Here is a 12500-nt window from a genome sequence, read left to right as displayed (position 1 = left end):
CACTTGTCACTTAAAAAAAAAAAATTATCTTTCATTGGGAGGAAATAAGTGGGAAGGATGCAGACGACCACAAATCACTTTTTCAGCCTCACAAGGTCCTATCAACACCATCCAGTTAATTTTTTTACGGCGTTGGAGTAGTACACAAAAAAATGCGAAACGAGTTAAAATAATCAGAAAGTCATTCTATGACAATAAAAAATAGCATATTTTGAGGGGAGTTAAGAACTTTGGAACTCGCTTTGAACCGATGTTCGGTCGTTTTGGAGTTTACACTTAAAAAAGCCACTGGTAGAAATGTCAGAAAACGTCAGAACAGTTTAGTGTTGTTTGTTTTGATTTTGTTATTCCAAAATAATGCCAACATTATGCATAAAATACATGCCGCACAGAGGACATATGGATTGTCAATGGCTTAAAGACAATGTTAAGAGCCTTTTCAATTTGTGTCATGTGAGGAAAATTCTGATAACGATTCATCAAAGCGGATTGTTTTTTTTAGCTCAATTACTTAAAAAGGCGTTTAGTTTTTTTTTTTTACATTAAAATCACGCTGTATGGGTAAATTATCGCCTACAACATTCAAAGGTTTCGCCCGGCAAAGAGCCGATAATAATTCAGAGGCAACTATGGAATAGTTTGGTTTAAAGCAGGTAGGCTGTTTAGAACTACTGTTTATATGTTGTCTGTTTTGGTGATTTTTCACGTTTTTTCCTTTGGAGTAACCAACACCGCGGATAGATATAGCAGGTTGCTTTATTTGCACGTTGAATGTGAAAGTACAATGTCCATAAACGTAGGTTAAAACTTTTGGAGGTGAAAGAAACAAAAGGTTATCACTGGTACATCAGTGATTTGTGCACAGAAAATACAGCTTACAAGAAACGAAAATAGGTACCGTGACTCGTTGCATTATTGGAACGACTCCTAGAATTATGTCTAACTGATGATACAAAATAGTAAAATGTCGATCGAGTTGAACGTCTGGAAGGTGGCCATTTATGTTAGCTGAGCCTCCTGAGCGTAGTTTGACTATCAGTACGTCAGAGCTACTTTTGAGAAAATTCCAAGTTTTATATGGGAAAAGCCACGATAAAAGTTCAATACTGAGCGGAAGATGAGATAATGACGGCCAAACCAAAAGAAATGTGATCAATAAGAAATATATCAAACAGAAAAGAGCAAAATATTCTTTCGACTGTGATGTCTCATGTCTTTTACTAATTCTATATACCCCTTACTATGATCTATTACGGGAAAGACCATTAAAGTTTTCCCTGGTTAATGACAACAGTGGCACAATAATTATCGTCACCACACTTCATCCTTTTTAAATAGCTCTTGAAGTAATTTTTTTTACATATATTGGTTCTTGCAAAGTAGCGAATTTGACCCTCCGTGAAGACTCGCTTTTCAACGCTTAAACGCTTTTCAAGTTAAACAAGAGGGGCAGTCACCACTTTGGAAGCTTCGTTTTAGAGTGGGGCCGACACGAAAACCGCCTGCAAAGCAGACTTAATCATTGCGCGGGAATTGGATTTAATTGTTTTGACTTCAAAGTGAAATGATAGTGGAGAAAGCCGAGGTGCCAGAAGTTGGCTTCGTTGTTTTTAGAATTCGTTTGCTCGTACATGGTAAACTATAGTACAATACAATTCTTTATTTCAACACGTGTCGTCAAGGAGCTTAAAAAACTCGTTCAGAATGACTGTAAAAAAAATTAATGCATTGTATAGTAAGGAGCACAAACTTAATAACAGTCATCCAATTATCATACTAAATGCGCTTGTTGTGTTTGGAGCTTTGAAGAAGTTTGGTCGCTGTCTGTCTCTTGCATGAGGGATTTCAATAACAGCGATGGCGACCTCAACGAAAACGTCGTGGAAAATTGCAAGTTAACGTTCCTAAGCCTTGTTAATTATTATTATTATTATTATTATAGTTTTTTAGATTTGTGATTGTTTTACATACCTAAAAGATTGTTTTACATACCTAAAGATATATTTGTTATTCATCAATTATTATCCTCAATATGTTTTACTTCTAAGAGCATTTTTTTTCTTTTAATTTTAAATGGTCATATCTATTTTGGCTAATTTTGTGAAAATTAGATTCTTCTTTTTATTGCTGCTTTAGGTCACCAAACACACCCTGTAATCTATTATAGGTTATTTGTGTCTTTGTTTTATCGTGTGAAAATAAAGTTCTATGTATTATTATTATTATTATTAGTAGTAGTAGTAGTAGTAGTAGTAGTAGTAGTAGTAGTAGTAGTAGTAGTAGTAGTAGTAGTAGTAGTAGTAGTAGTAGTAGTAGTAGTAGTAGTAGTAGTAGTATCGTTCTAGTTTGCTCAACATTTAAAAGTAGCCAAACTAAATTCAGCAAAAAAAAAACGATTTTCCAAATGCGAAAGAAAATCATAACTTGCTCTTGTGTGGTCACGTTTTCCAACTTGAACTTAAAATTTGGTTTTTTCACGAAGCGGATCTGTAAAAAGCGGGTAAGAAATGTACAGAAATGGAGAACAATTCTTATTCCCGTCGCCGGATTTCTATAGTTTGGTGGTGATCTTCTGCACGTCACTGTCTAAACCTTCATAAAATTCGATCTTAATTATTTATATTTGTCCGCATGTTATGTGTCTGCAATGTTATTTGACCGAAAGATAATTATATTTGATTACGCAATATGTACTATTTAAATGGCTTCTCGAGTCTCAGGCCAAACAACTGTCACAAACTTAATAGCTTAAAAGCTTAAAATGATTTGGTATGAAGGGTTGTAATTTTCCCTAATTAGTGATCTTAACCATCTAACTTAATCTATCTCGGGATATCGTGAAAAGCTCACAGTGTAAACTTGATGTCATTTTTTTTTTAATGTAAAAACTTGTTGAATAACGTGTGGTGTGCGTTGTTCGCCTAAATGCACGACATAGGCAGTTTAGGTTGGTCACGCTCATCAAAAATCTTCTCATGCATCCTTCTCTTTCAAGTACAATTTGGGGGACCTGTTATTGAGTTAAAGCGAGTCATTTTCAGAATTATTCAATTACAGGAAAGCTCTTTACAGTGGAGTTGTTCGGAAATGAAAAAAAAAAAATGGAAAATGGACTCGTCAAGTACAGTCGCTTCTTTTGTAGCTTCATGAAATGAAGAATTGAAACTTGAAAACGATGTGGTGAACATTTTGGGTGCTGGCTGGTCTTTTCAAATTATAGAAGAAAAAAAAACAATCTTGGAGTGTGTAATCTGCAAAAAGCTCTAATAAGTGCCTTATTTTTTAGTAAAAGTGCACTTCGCTTAAAGATAGCTCGCAGGAACTCCGCTTAATTAATTTGAAAATAACAATGGAAATGAAACTGGACTTACTGACAGGGGGTCGCCAGTTGGCTATTGCATTAGTCTGATCCGAAGACAAATCTGGTTGATGGCAACTGAGAACGAATAGTAAACAGTTGTTGAACAAAAAACTAATGCCTCAACCACGTAGACCACTGCTAAACTTTGCTCTGACCAGAGAGCCTCGGTCTGAATTCGAGACAAGTTTCGAACCCTCCTAAACTGAAATTGGAAATGAAATATAGCGATAGCTTCAAATTAAACGAGTTTATCATTACAAATTATTTAACAGAAAATTTAAAGGGCGTAAAAGAGCTCAGGACTTAAAATTGAAAGTTCAATATTAACAAAAAATGGGTAATTTTGAAAGTGTTTGTAAATCACCTGGTTCATATTTGCATTTCAACAAAGATACGGAAATTGTTTTGACGGCGACTCGTAACGAGCAACAGCATCACCTTTATGAAAATTTCGATTCAGCGAGGAGTAAATTATGTCAGCTCTTTTCCTAGCTTGCCACTGATGACGTTTGATCTAGATGGAAAGTGTTCAACGGATTTTAATCTACTTTCAGCAAAGCTTTCTGCTATAACAATAGGCAACAGTTGTATTTTTTCAAAAAAAAAAGCCGAAGGACATTGATGATAGCTTTGTTTAAAAGAAGAGTTTTACAGAGAGTGAAGCGGCGGCGGCTAGAGATAGTGGCACAGTTTGGTCGCAGGTGAGATATCATTTGTCAACACGAACTGTAAATCGAGGAAATGACAAAGCTGCTGACAGCAGAAATTAACCGGCAAAGAAAAGAATATGGTACATATTTCAGTATAGCTGACTTAAAAGTTAAAATCGCCTCACAGCTGCTCATAATTGTATTTTTTATACAACAGGTGAAACTGCGGCAGAAATAATGCGAAGACTTTATTAGGCGTTTTTGTGCAAAATTTTGAGAGATTGTTTCATTGGTTAAAACACAAAACTTTGAACACCAAAAACAAGACTCGAAATACGAGTGCCCATGTAATGTGTTATTGAAAAACTCTTGGAAACCGAAACGCGCTTTTTTGTTTATTTTGTGGAGAAAGCAGAAATGAATAAAAAAGATAACTCTACACGGGGCACTTCTGTTAGATGTAATTATGGCGAATACGGCACTGAAGACTGAGGAAGACCCCCCGGGGGTGGGGGGGGGGGTGCTTGTCGTCTCGCTTAGGGGTCTAGGATTTTGATCCCACGTAGGATGCTCTGGCAAAACGCAATCATATGTAGCCTTGAAGGTCTCCTTTTGGGTTGCGCGCGAAGAAATTTTAAACTGTATATTTACACTTTTGTATTTCTTCAGTACTGAGGTTAAAGTATTAGATGATAATGTCTTTGCCATAAAAAAAAGTCACTGTATTTTTTATTTCTCTGTGTTTTAATATGGTCTCTTTTAGGGGTCAAAAAATGCCTGAGCTACGCCCGGATTGGTCTCCTTTCGGGGTGTAATTTAAAATTTCCGACGAGCATCCCTCCCCTTGTTATATGGGAATCTCCCCTCTTACCTTCCGTCGGAGGGAGATCGACCAATTTTATTGTATTGGCTCATCTTCTAGTGCTAGATCACTAGTTAAGGCTAAGCACCGGAAGGATGCTGCCAAATTAAAAGAAAAGTGTGGATTTTATACAGTCAGGATAGCTGTGTGTATTGAGGTAAGCATAAAGAGTCACGATCTTTTCATGCGCTCGACAACATTGTGGATCGTTAACTGTGTTAACGATCTGTTAACAACTTCAATTTAAATTTGCATGGACATTTTGAGCTGAAATATTGCTTTATATTTATCCGAAAAAAGCAGTAGTGTTTCCTTGGATTAGAAAATGTCCATCTTTTTCTCCGTATTACGGCTGGCTCTATTTTACTGAGCAAGAAGAACTTTGCTCAGCCAATCAGGTATTTTGTCGAACTATACCGTGGTGTCCATGTACATATGAGAATGAATTGACTCAGATGAATCCTTCTCATTGGAAAAAACCGATCGTTGAAATCACTGAAACCTTGAAATGTTTAATTTCCCAAAAGCGTGGCTTTTGCGTTTTATTCTCGCTCTCAATGTGTTTTGTGAGATGGCCTTTGCACGGTGGTTTTTCTTTTCATTTCAACAGAAAGCTTCTGAAAAAATCCCCTTACAGTAAGTCTTAATAGATGTAAACGCTAACAAGGTGTTTTTCCTCTGACTGAGAAAATTATGGCCTTCCACAGCAGGCCTGAGATGCAGTTCGACTTGAACATTTTCTTTTCAACCAATTTAACTCAGACAATATTTTAACTACATAACATAATAAGTCGGCTGACTTGACAAAATTTTCTTTTCGTCATACCGGCTAAGCCTTTTAATAAAGTGCGTGGGATATGTGACATCACAGTAACTTAACATTGTGAAACGTGTAGTTAAACTATAATTACCGTAGCTGCAATATCTCGCATTTGGCAAGTAGAATATCACGGACTCAACTTTTGGAACAGGAACTCGACAGAATTTTGCACTCGGCACACCTGCGTGATTCTCTAGGAATTTATAACGCGTCTCCAGTAGCGCTATGACGAGGATGTTAATTCATTTAGCTTTCTGTCAGGCAGGAAGTCATCTTTCCTCTCGAATCGACAATCGATGGTTGAGATCGACCAATTTAAACTTAAAAGAAGAAAAGCAATAGTACGGTTTAGTAATCCAAAGCAAGTGTATGCTTGAATGAGGGTAGAATGGAGGAAAATTTTTTATCCAACGGCAAACCGTTTCGTCATTTTTTTTTTCACTTGTTTTAAGTATTTTATGTAAATCATTACCTCCGGCAAGCCAGCAAAGCAGTAGGCTTAGAAGCTTAAGTAGTTACCTGTAAAAGCAAAGAGAAGACACGTCTCCTGATGTCTCGCTGTATAATTGTACTGAATTAACCCGGCACGCTATGTGCGTGTTTGCCTACTGTAAATAATTAAGGTGATATCACAGTGCTTGCTTAATTAAGAGATATAATGGGTCAATCTTACCCCACTGATGCCTGTACTGATACTAATCACGCGCGTTATTTCATGGGCTCAGGGTACATTTTGCGGTAGCTAAACGAGAGGGTTTTTAAAGTAACACTAGAAACAACCTGATAGGTAGAAATACTAGAGAATATGGAACACTTTCTTATATAACTTTTTAAGGATTAAACCACTGCAAAAACCGTGTACGGTCAAAACTTGCTCTACGTTGGATCAAAATAGATCGTGACCACACCAAAAAAAACTTTAAAATAGAAAATATCTTGCAAAGGTTGGTCAAGACAACGTGAACATAGGCGTTGTTGCAATATTTCGGCTGGCCAACACCAGCCTTCATCAGGTTTATTGAATGGATAAATATATAAATGATTTATAACACATCACGTAGCCTTTTTATGTCATTTCCGGTAAATATAAAGATCTTGTTACTAGCATTTATCCATTCAATAAACCTGAAGAAGGCTGGTGTTGGCCAGCCGAAATATTGCAACAACGCCTATGTTCACGTTGTCTTGACCAACCTTTGCAGGATGTTTTCTACTTTCTTATATAGTTTATGGAAAAATCACTCAACTTAAAGCGAAGTCTACTCAAAACGTTTCTCGAGTCGTTGTTTTCAAGATCATAATTTACATCTCTGGGTAAATATATATCTTTTTTTCTTTCCGATAAATTTTGATTTTAAAGGGGATAATTTGTAGCCCAAAATCATGGAATTAAAAATATAGGTCACCGTGCTTGTTTAAGAGTAAAACACCATCGTACCCGTCTATCTCGGTTATCGTAGATCGAAACAACAAAATTTGCCATGTTCTCGCACATTCTCGGAATGTGCGCGCTTATTCGCTAAGAATTATGGGTCATTCACAACTTCTCTCACGAGTTTTGAGAACTGTTTCTGCGTTCATGATCAACTTATGCCATATTTACAATGTTGCAAGTTTGATCCAATTTATAAATATTGATACAACATATGCGCAGTATGGGATGCGCAGTGCAATACTGAGGAATCATCACTGAAAGATGTTCTAACGGCGCGCAACATTTATTCCTAATCAATCAATATAGCCTCTATCCTTCTCAAGAATTCATTTCCCTTTGACTCACTGTAAGCGACGACGCTAAAAGGAGGCTCAGTTTTATTTTCTAAGATCACCAATATATTACCTTTAGCAGAATGCATAAAGAATAAGAAGCCCATCTCGTCTGTTTTATATCGTGCTTCACCAAAAAGTTAACTTCTGCAACGAAGTTCTCAGTCTCCGATATTACGTTTCTAGCGTTCTTACTGATGATTTTCATCTGACGTCATGGCGGCCATGTTGGTGTTCAGAACAATGCTGTAAAATGTCATTTGACTCTATTTTTATGCAAAACTTGTGGGGCCATTTTCTATTGTTTTGTACACCAACATGGCCGTCTCTTTACGTGGATGCGAACCAAGAATACCTGGGTTATCAACTCATTTTTCGTAGAACCTGGTCGTGCCGCTCGTGTTCTTAAATTGTAACAACTTTCATCTTTTTCGATTGCTCCATTTTCGACAATTTAGCCGGATCCTAGCAGTATGGCGGGACAATTGTCACGTGAGCCTAGTTTAATGGTCTCAGGCTCCCACTAGTCTCCTATAGCTCAGTGGGAGAGCATCCGAAACTAGTAATCGGAAGGAAGGTCGTAGGTTCGACTCCTGTTCGGGAGAACTCGGATTTTTCCCGAGTATACCCGAATCACCACTGAAAAATTAATCTCGTCATCTTCCAGTAGTTTAGTAAAGCTGAAAAAGTCCCGAGAGGTGACACATTCTCATATATTACCCCATCCGCACTTGTTGGATAAGAGATTGACTGGCTGGTTGAAGACATATCCTCGCAAAGCGCCTCAGTATTGGTTATTTAACATCTCATATCCGATGCGCGCTCATGGAAAAAAATTAATTTTTTCTCGTTGTCTTTGAATCTGTGTGCCTTATTCACTTTTTATCTATTTTCTTACATCGTTCTGAACTCTCTTCATTTCATCTTTGATAGTTTGTAAAAATGTTTTTCCCGACTCGCCAACTCTTGGCCTTCGTTTTGCTTCTGGCCAACTTTCATGAGACGGGCGGGAAGACCCCATTGTACGTGGGCGCCATGTTTCCTATGACGTCACCATATAACCACGACTGGACTGGCGGGAATGGAATTCAACCAGCTGCTCAGATGGCTTTCGATCACGTAAATGCTGCTGGCGTGTTGAAGGACTACGAACTGAAAATGATATGGAACGACACAAGGGTAAGAAAGTTATAATAAAACTGAATCGTACTTTCTTCGGTGTTTTGCAGTATCCTTTGTTTTCACCCAAGTGACAAGGCAGCCAACTTGGCAATACAATACAATTTCTTTTCGCAGCGGAGAGACAGGTTATTGTTCTTGCCAAGCAACATGGCACCTTGACGTCACATGCAAACTAGCAATACAGCGTAAGACTCCCATACTAGGGAAATGTCACTCCAAAATATGACTTAGCGCTATCTTAAGCATTTAGCGATTATTCCTTCTTGTTTACGTTGTACATCTATCCCGTAACTGGATGGATACGCACTATTTTATAGTAACATTTAAAAATCATATCAAATCTCTTAAACTCAATAGTTATAACAACTGGACAATCTCGACTCTATTCTAATTATCAAACATAGTTTAAATCTCACTTAATAATCAATTTTATTAGTTTCGCAATGTAAGAAGCTTTCTTTCTTTTTTTTCATTTTTATCATAACAAGGTTAATTAGTTTAAAATGCATTGTAAACCGAAATTAAATTTTAGCCCTGGGCTCCTCTCTCGATTAGTTTGACATCTAGTTGGGTAGTCCAGACTTCTGGCAATTTCCGTTTCTTTTAATTTCTTGTTATGTTGTATTTCAGTAATAAATGAAATGTTTCATTTTAGTTAATGTAACCCTGTAAATAGGCAAAGAAGTAAAATAAAGTTATTATTATTATTATCATTATTACTATTACCATCATCATTATCATCTTTGTAAACTGGATGATCTTTTTCCGGCTTCCTAAGGGAGCGAGTCATAGCCCATGTCCAAAGGGCCCTTAGAGTTTTCTCCTTACTCTACAGCTCTAATGCCTTTCTCAAAATCCTCGCCGTTCCCAGTAACGTAGTTTTCTGTAGTAATGAAATACCAATTTTGACATCCAACTTTCCCAGCCACTTGTCCAAGTTTTTTGTTACACTTCCCAATGATCCTACATCAATTGGTATCACCTGCACAGTTCTCATGTTCCACATTCTTGCTTCTGCTTATCATTATTATTATTGTTATTGTTATTATTATTATTATTATTATTATTATTATTACGTAAAAGTGATGATTTAAAACGGTATGTTTGGCGTTTTGAAGCAACAAGGATAATAAAGATATGTTTAAGCATTTCAACAGGTGTTTGACAATTTTAGTGTGAATCTCCGTGAAAAAGAAATGATTTCTAACTTCTATTCTATGTATACCTATTCCGGAATACGATCAATCGAACGCACCCAAAGATAATTGGAAACAAAATAAAACTTCTCCTGGGAACCAAACATAAACAGCAATAACTTTGTTAAACAGGCCTAGAGTTTATTGGTGGTCAGTAAAACCACTTTCTGAGACATTTCTTGTTTATATTTATTTATTCATTTGCTTGCTTGCTTGCTTGCTTGCTTATTCATACACTATATAACTCTTCATACAACCCTTTATACCATGCCCTAGAAAATACAGCCAATCAAATTGCAGGAATGCAGTTGTCTATTCATCAGTATTCCACCGAACCTTCCCATCGATCAGTGCAATTCAACGCTATCACAACCAACCTTGTCATCGTGCGTTTCTGGCAAATGTATTTTCTGTGGTATGGTATAAAATCGTTATCCAACCCTTTCTCGTAGTATACCGTGGAATATCCCACTCATAACTTGTATTTTCTTGGTATACGCACGAGCCCTTTGGCAAGTGACTCGTGGGATATTCCACGGTAAACCACTCGAAAGCGTCGCATAACTGGCATTTTTACTGCTCTACAACAAGATCGCTACAGATTAGCTTATACTATATTTGATACAGACGGGCATTTTTACTTACGATGACTGTAAGTACATCAGTAACGGCTTTTCATCCTCAAAAACATTGGGAGAGGCAGAGAAGAGAAGCGTCTATGTACTATGTCTGTTATAAACTGCGGTCTAAGTTGGACTTTTTATTAACTAAGGCCCGTTTCAAACGTCGAACTTTTCATCTGCCGAATCTAATGCAAATGAGAAAAATATATTGTTTTCGCTCATTTGCATTAGATTGCACACGAAAAGTTCCACATTTGAACCGGGCCTAAAACACCGGAGAACCCAGAGTGTTAATTTTTTTCTACTGTCGTGATATGAAAACCAAGCATTTGAATGCGTTGATAAACAAAACAACTAAATAGTTCACGTCTTTTTAAATGACAGGGGTTCCCTGGCTGGGCAGAGCACATCTTATTCGAGTTTCTTCATAACCCGCCGCGAAAGATTATGCTTCTTGGTGCAGGGTATTCGTTCTGTAGCACTGTCATAGCGGCCCTGGCTGGACTAGATCCTTGGAAAATACCGCAGGTAAAAATAACTAAGGACAAAATATTTAGAGAGTTGGAGAGACGCGATAACTTTTAAATATTTTTGGCTTGTATCTGACGTGATGGCCGCCATGTTGTTGTACTCAACAATAACGAAAAAGTCTTTTTGGAATGTGGCTCTATTATTATGCAAAACGCGAGCGCTTTTGTTTTGTACACCAACAATAAAACAACGATTTTCAATGTTGCAGATATGTTTCGGCAGAAACTTCTGTCGTGTTCAATGCTTCTTGAGATGGAAATCTGAATATAAAGATCTGAAAGATAAGTGTATAAAGCGTACAAATTACATAGACAGGCATAACTTATCATGTCAAAGTTGTTTATTGGGGGAAGGGTTTTCTCACAGGATGTGGGATTTCCCAGAGGATGAAAGAAGCCTTACACAAAGAACAAAGGATATTTAAAGTTTCTACGCTCAGAAAACAGACTATATCTTCTCCTTTCCTTCCTTTAGTCCAGATCTTTTAAACTGAATTGCGGTTTTCTGTTCATAACAAGCGATCATCACGACTTTTTTATTACTTTTCACGTGAACAAGCTGATGGATCTCGAAAGGCGAAATAAATATCGAATCGACTTCGGCCTTCGAATTACTGGTTTTGACGACATTGTAGGCGGAACATGCAACATCGAAGGTAGTGAAGCAACGTGAGGAGTTGCTGTAAAGAAGCGTGAAAGGACATCTTGCCAGTGCGATTACGCAGCACGCAGCTTTGGTCACTTTTTGCATTTGGCAGAACTATCCGGACTGGGGGGAATTTGGAAGGGCTAACTCTACAACCCCTTCAAATTAACACTCTACGAGGATGATATATACTCCTCCAGAAGAATGCGAGGGATTATCATGCAAGTGTGCCATCAAATTGTTTCATTTTCTTGGCAAACTGATGGGTCTGGCCGGCCCGTTCTGACAAAAGGAAAACGCCCTTTTAGACACGGTGAAATTGCAATCACGCGGCCATGGGTTCGATTCCGTTTAATCTTGTTTGTTTGTCTTCCTTTGTTTTGTTTGTTTTAATTTCAGGCATTTTTACGACAACTGTATTTTTTAGGCTGTATATTTCTTCGATGTGGACTCAAGAATACTCGGAAAAACTCCGGGTGCACCTTTGCAGAGTTGAGCTTACGACCTTCTGTTCGTGTGCTCTACCAGTGGAAATTGCTGAGAGCTGCAAATAAACAACAAGGCAGAAAACAACTCATGTATAAAATGTGCCTGCGTGATTCCTTCCTTTCCCTTTAATATTTGTTTTGCATTTTCAGATTTCATACTCTAGTTCTTCACCCGAGTTGTCCGACAAGAAACCCTACCCGCATTTCTACCGTACTATCCCGGATGATACGTCTTTCAACGCCCCCCGGATTGTACTTCTGAAAACTTTCGGTTGGAAGCATGTGGGTACTATCTTTCAGGAGGAGGACCTGTTCCGCACGGTACAAAGTTGCTCATTTGTAAAAGACTGAACTATTCATTTATTCATGTATTGA

General features: G+C 37.6%; 1 protein-coding gene across 7 annotated transcripts in view; it reads left to right on the top strand.

The window, feature by feature from the left end:
- Positions 1-12500, top strand: part of LOC138004247 (gamma-aminobutyric acid type B receptor subunit 1-like) — a 51451-nt gene that overhangs the window by 18239 nt on the left and 20712 nt on the right. For 4 of the 7 annotated variants that reach the window (XM_068850732.1, XM_068850761.1, XM_068850726.1 and 1 more), the window contains 3 exons: positions 8394-8639; positions 10846-10989; positions 12276-12446. In XM_068850732.1, the coding sequence (XP_068706833.1) occupies positions 8394-8639; positions 10846-10989; positions 12276-12446 (561 nt within the window). Of the gene's footprint in view, positions 1-551; positions 654-3810; positions 4063-4930; positions 5031-8393; positions 8640-10845; positions 10990-12275; positions 12447-12500 lie in introns of those variants that run through there. The other 3 variants (XM_068850757.1, XM_068850745.1, XM_068850750.1) reach the window with 3 other exon arrangements.

Source organism: Montipora foliosa, chromosome 1 (genome assembly GCF_036669935.1).
Source record: "Montipora foliosa isolate CH-2021 chromosome 1, ASM3666993v2, whole genome shotgun sequence".
Classification (NCBI taxonomy): Eukaryota; Metazoa; Cnidaria; class Anthozoa; order Scleractinia; family Acroporidae; genus Montipora; species Montipora foliosa.
The sequence above is the reverse complement of the archived record's forward strand: the minus strand, read 5'-3'. Positions and strand labels throughout refer to the sequence as shown.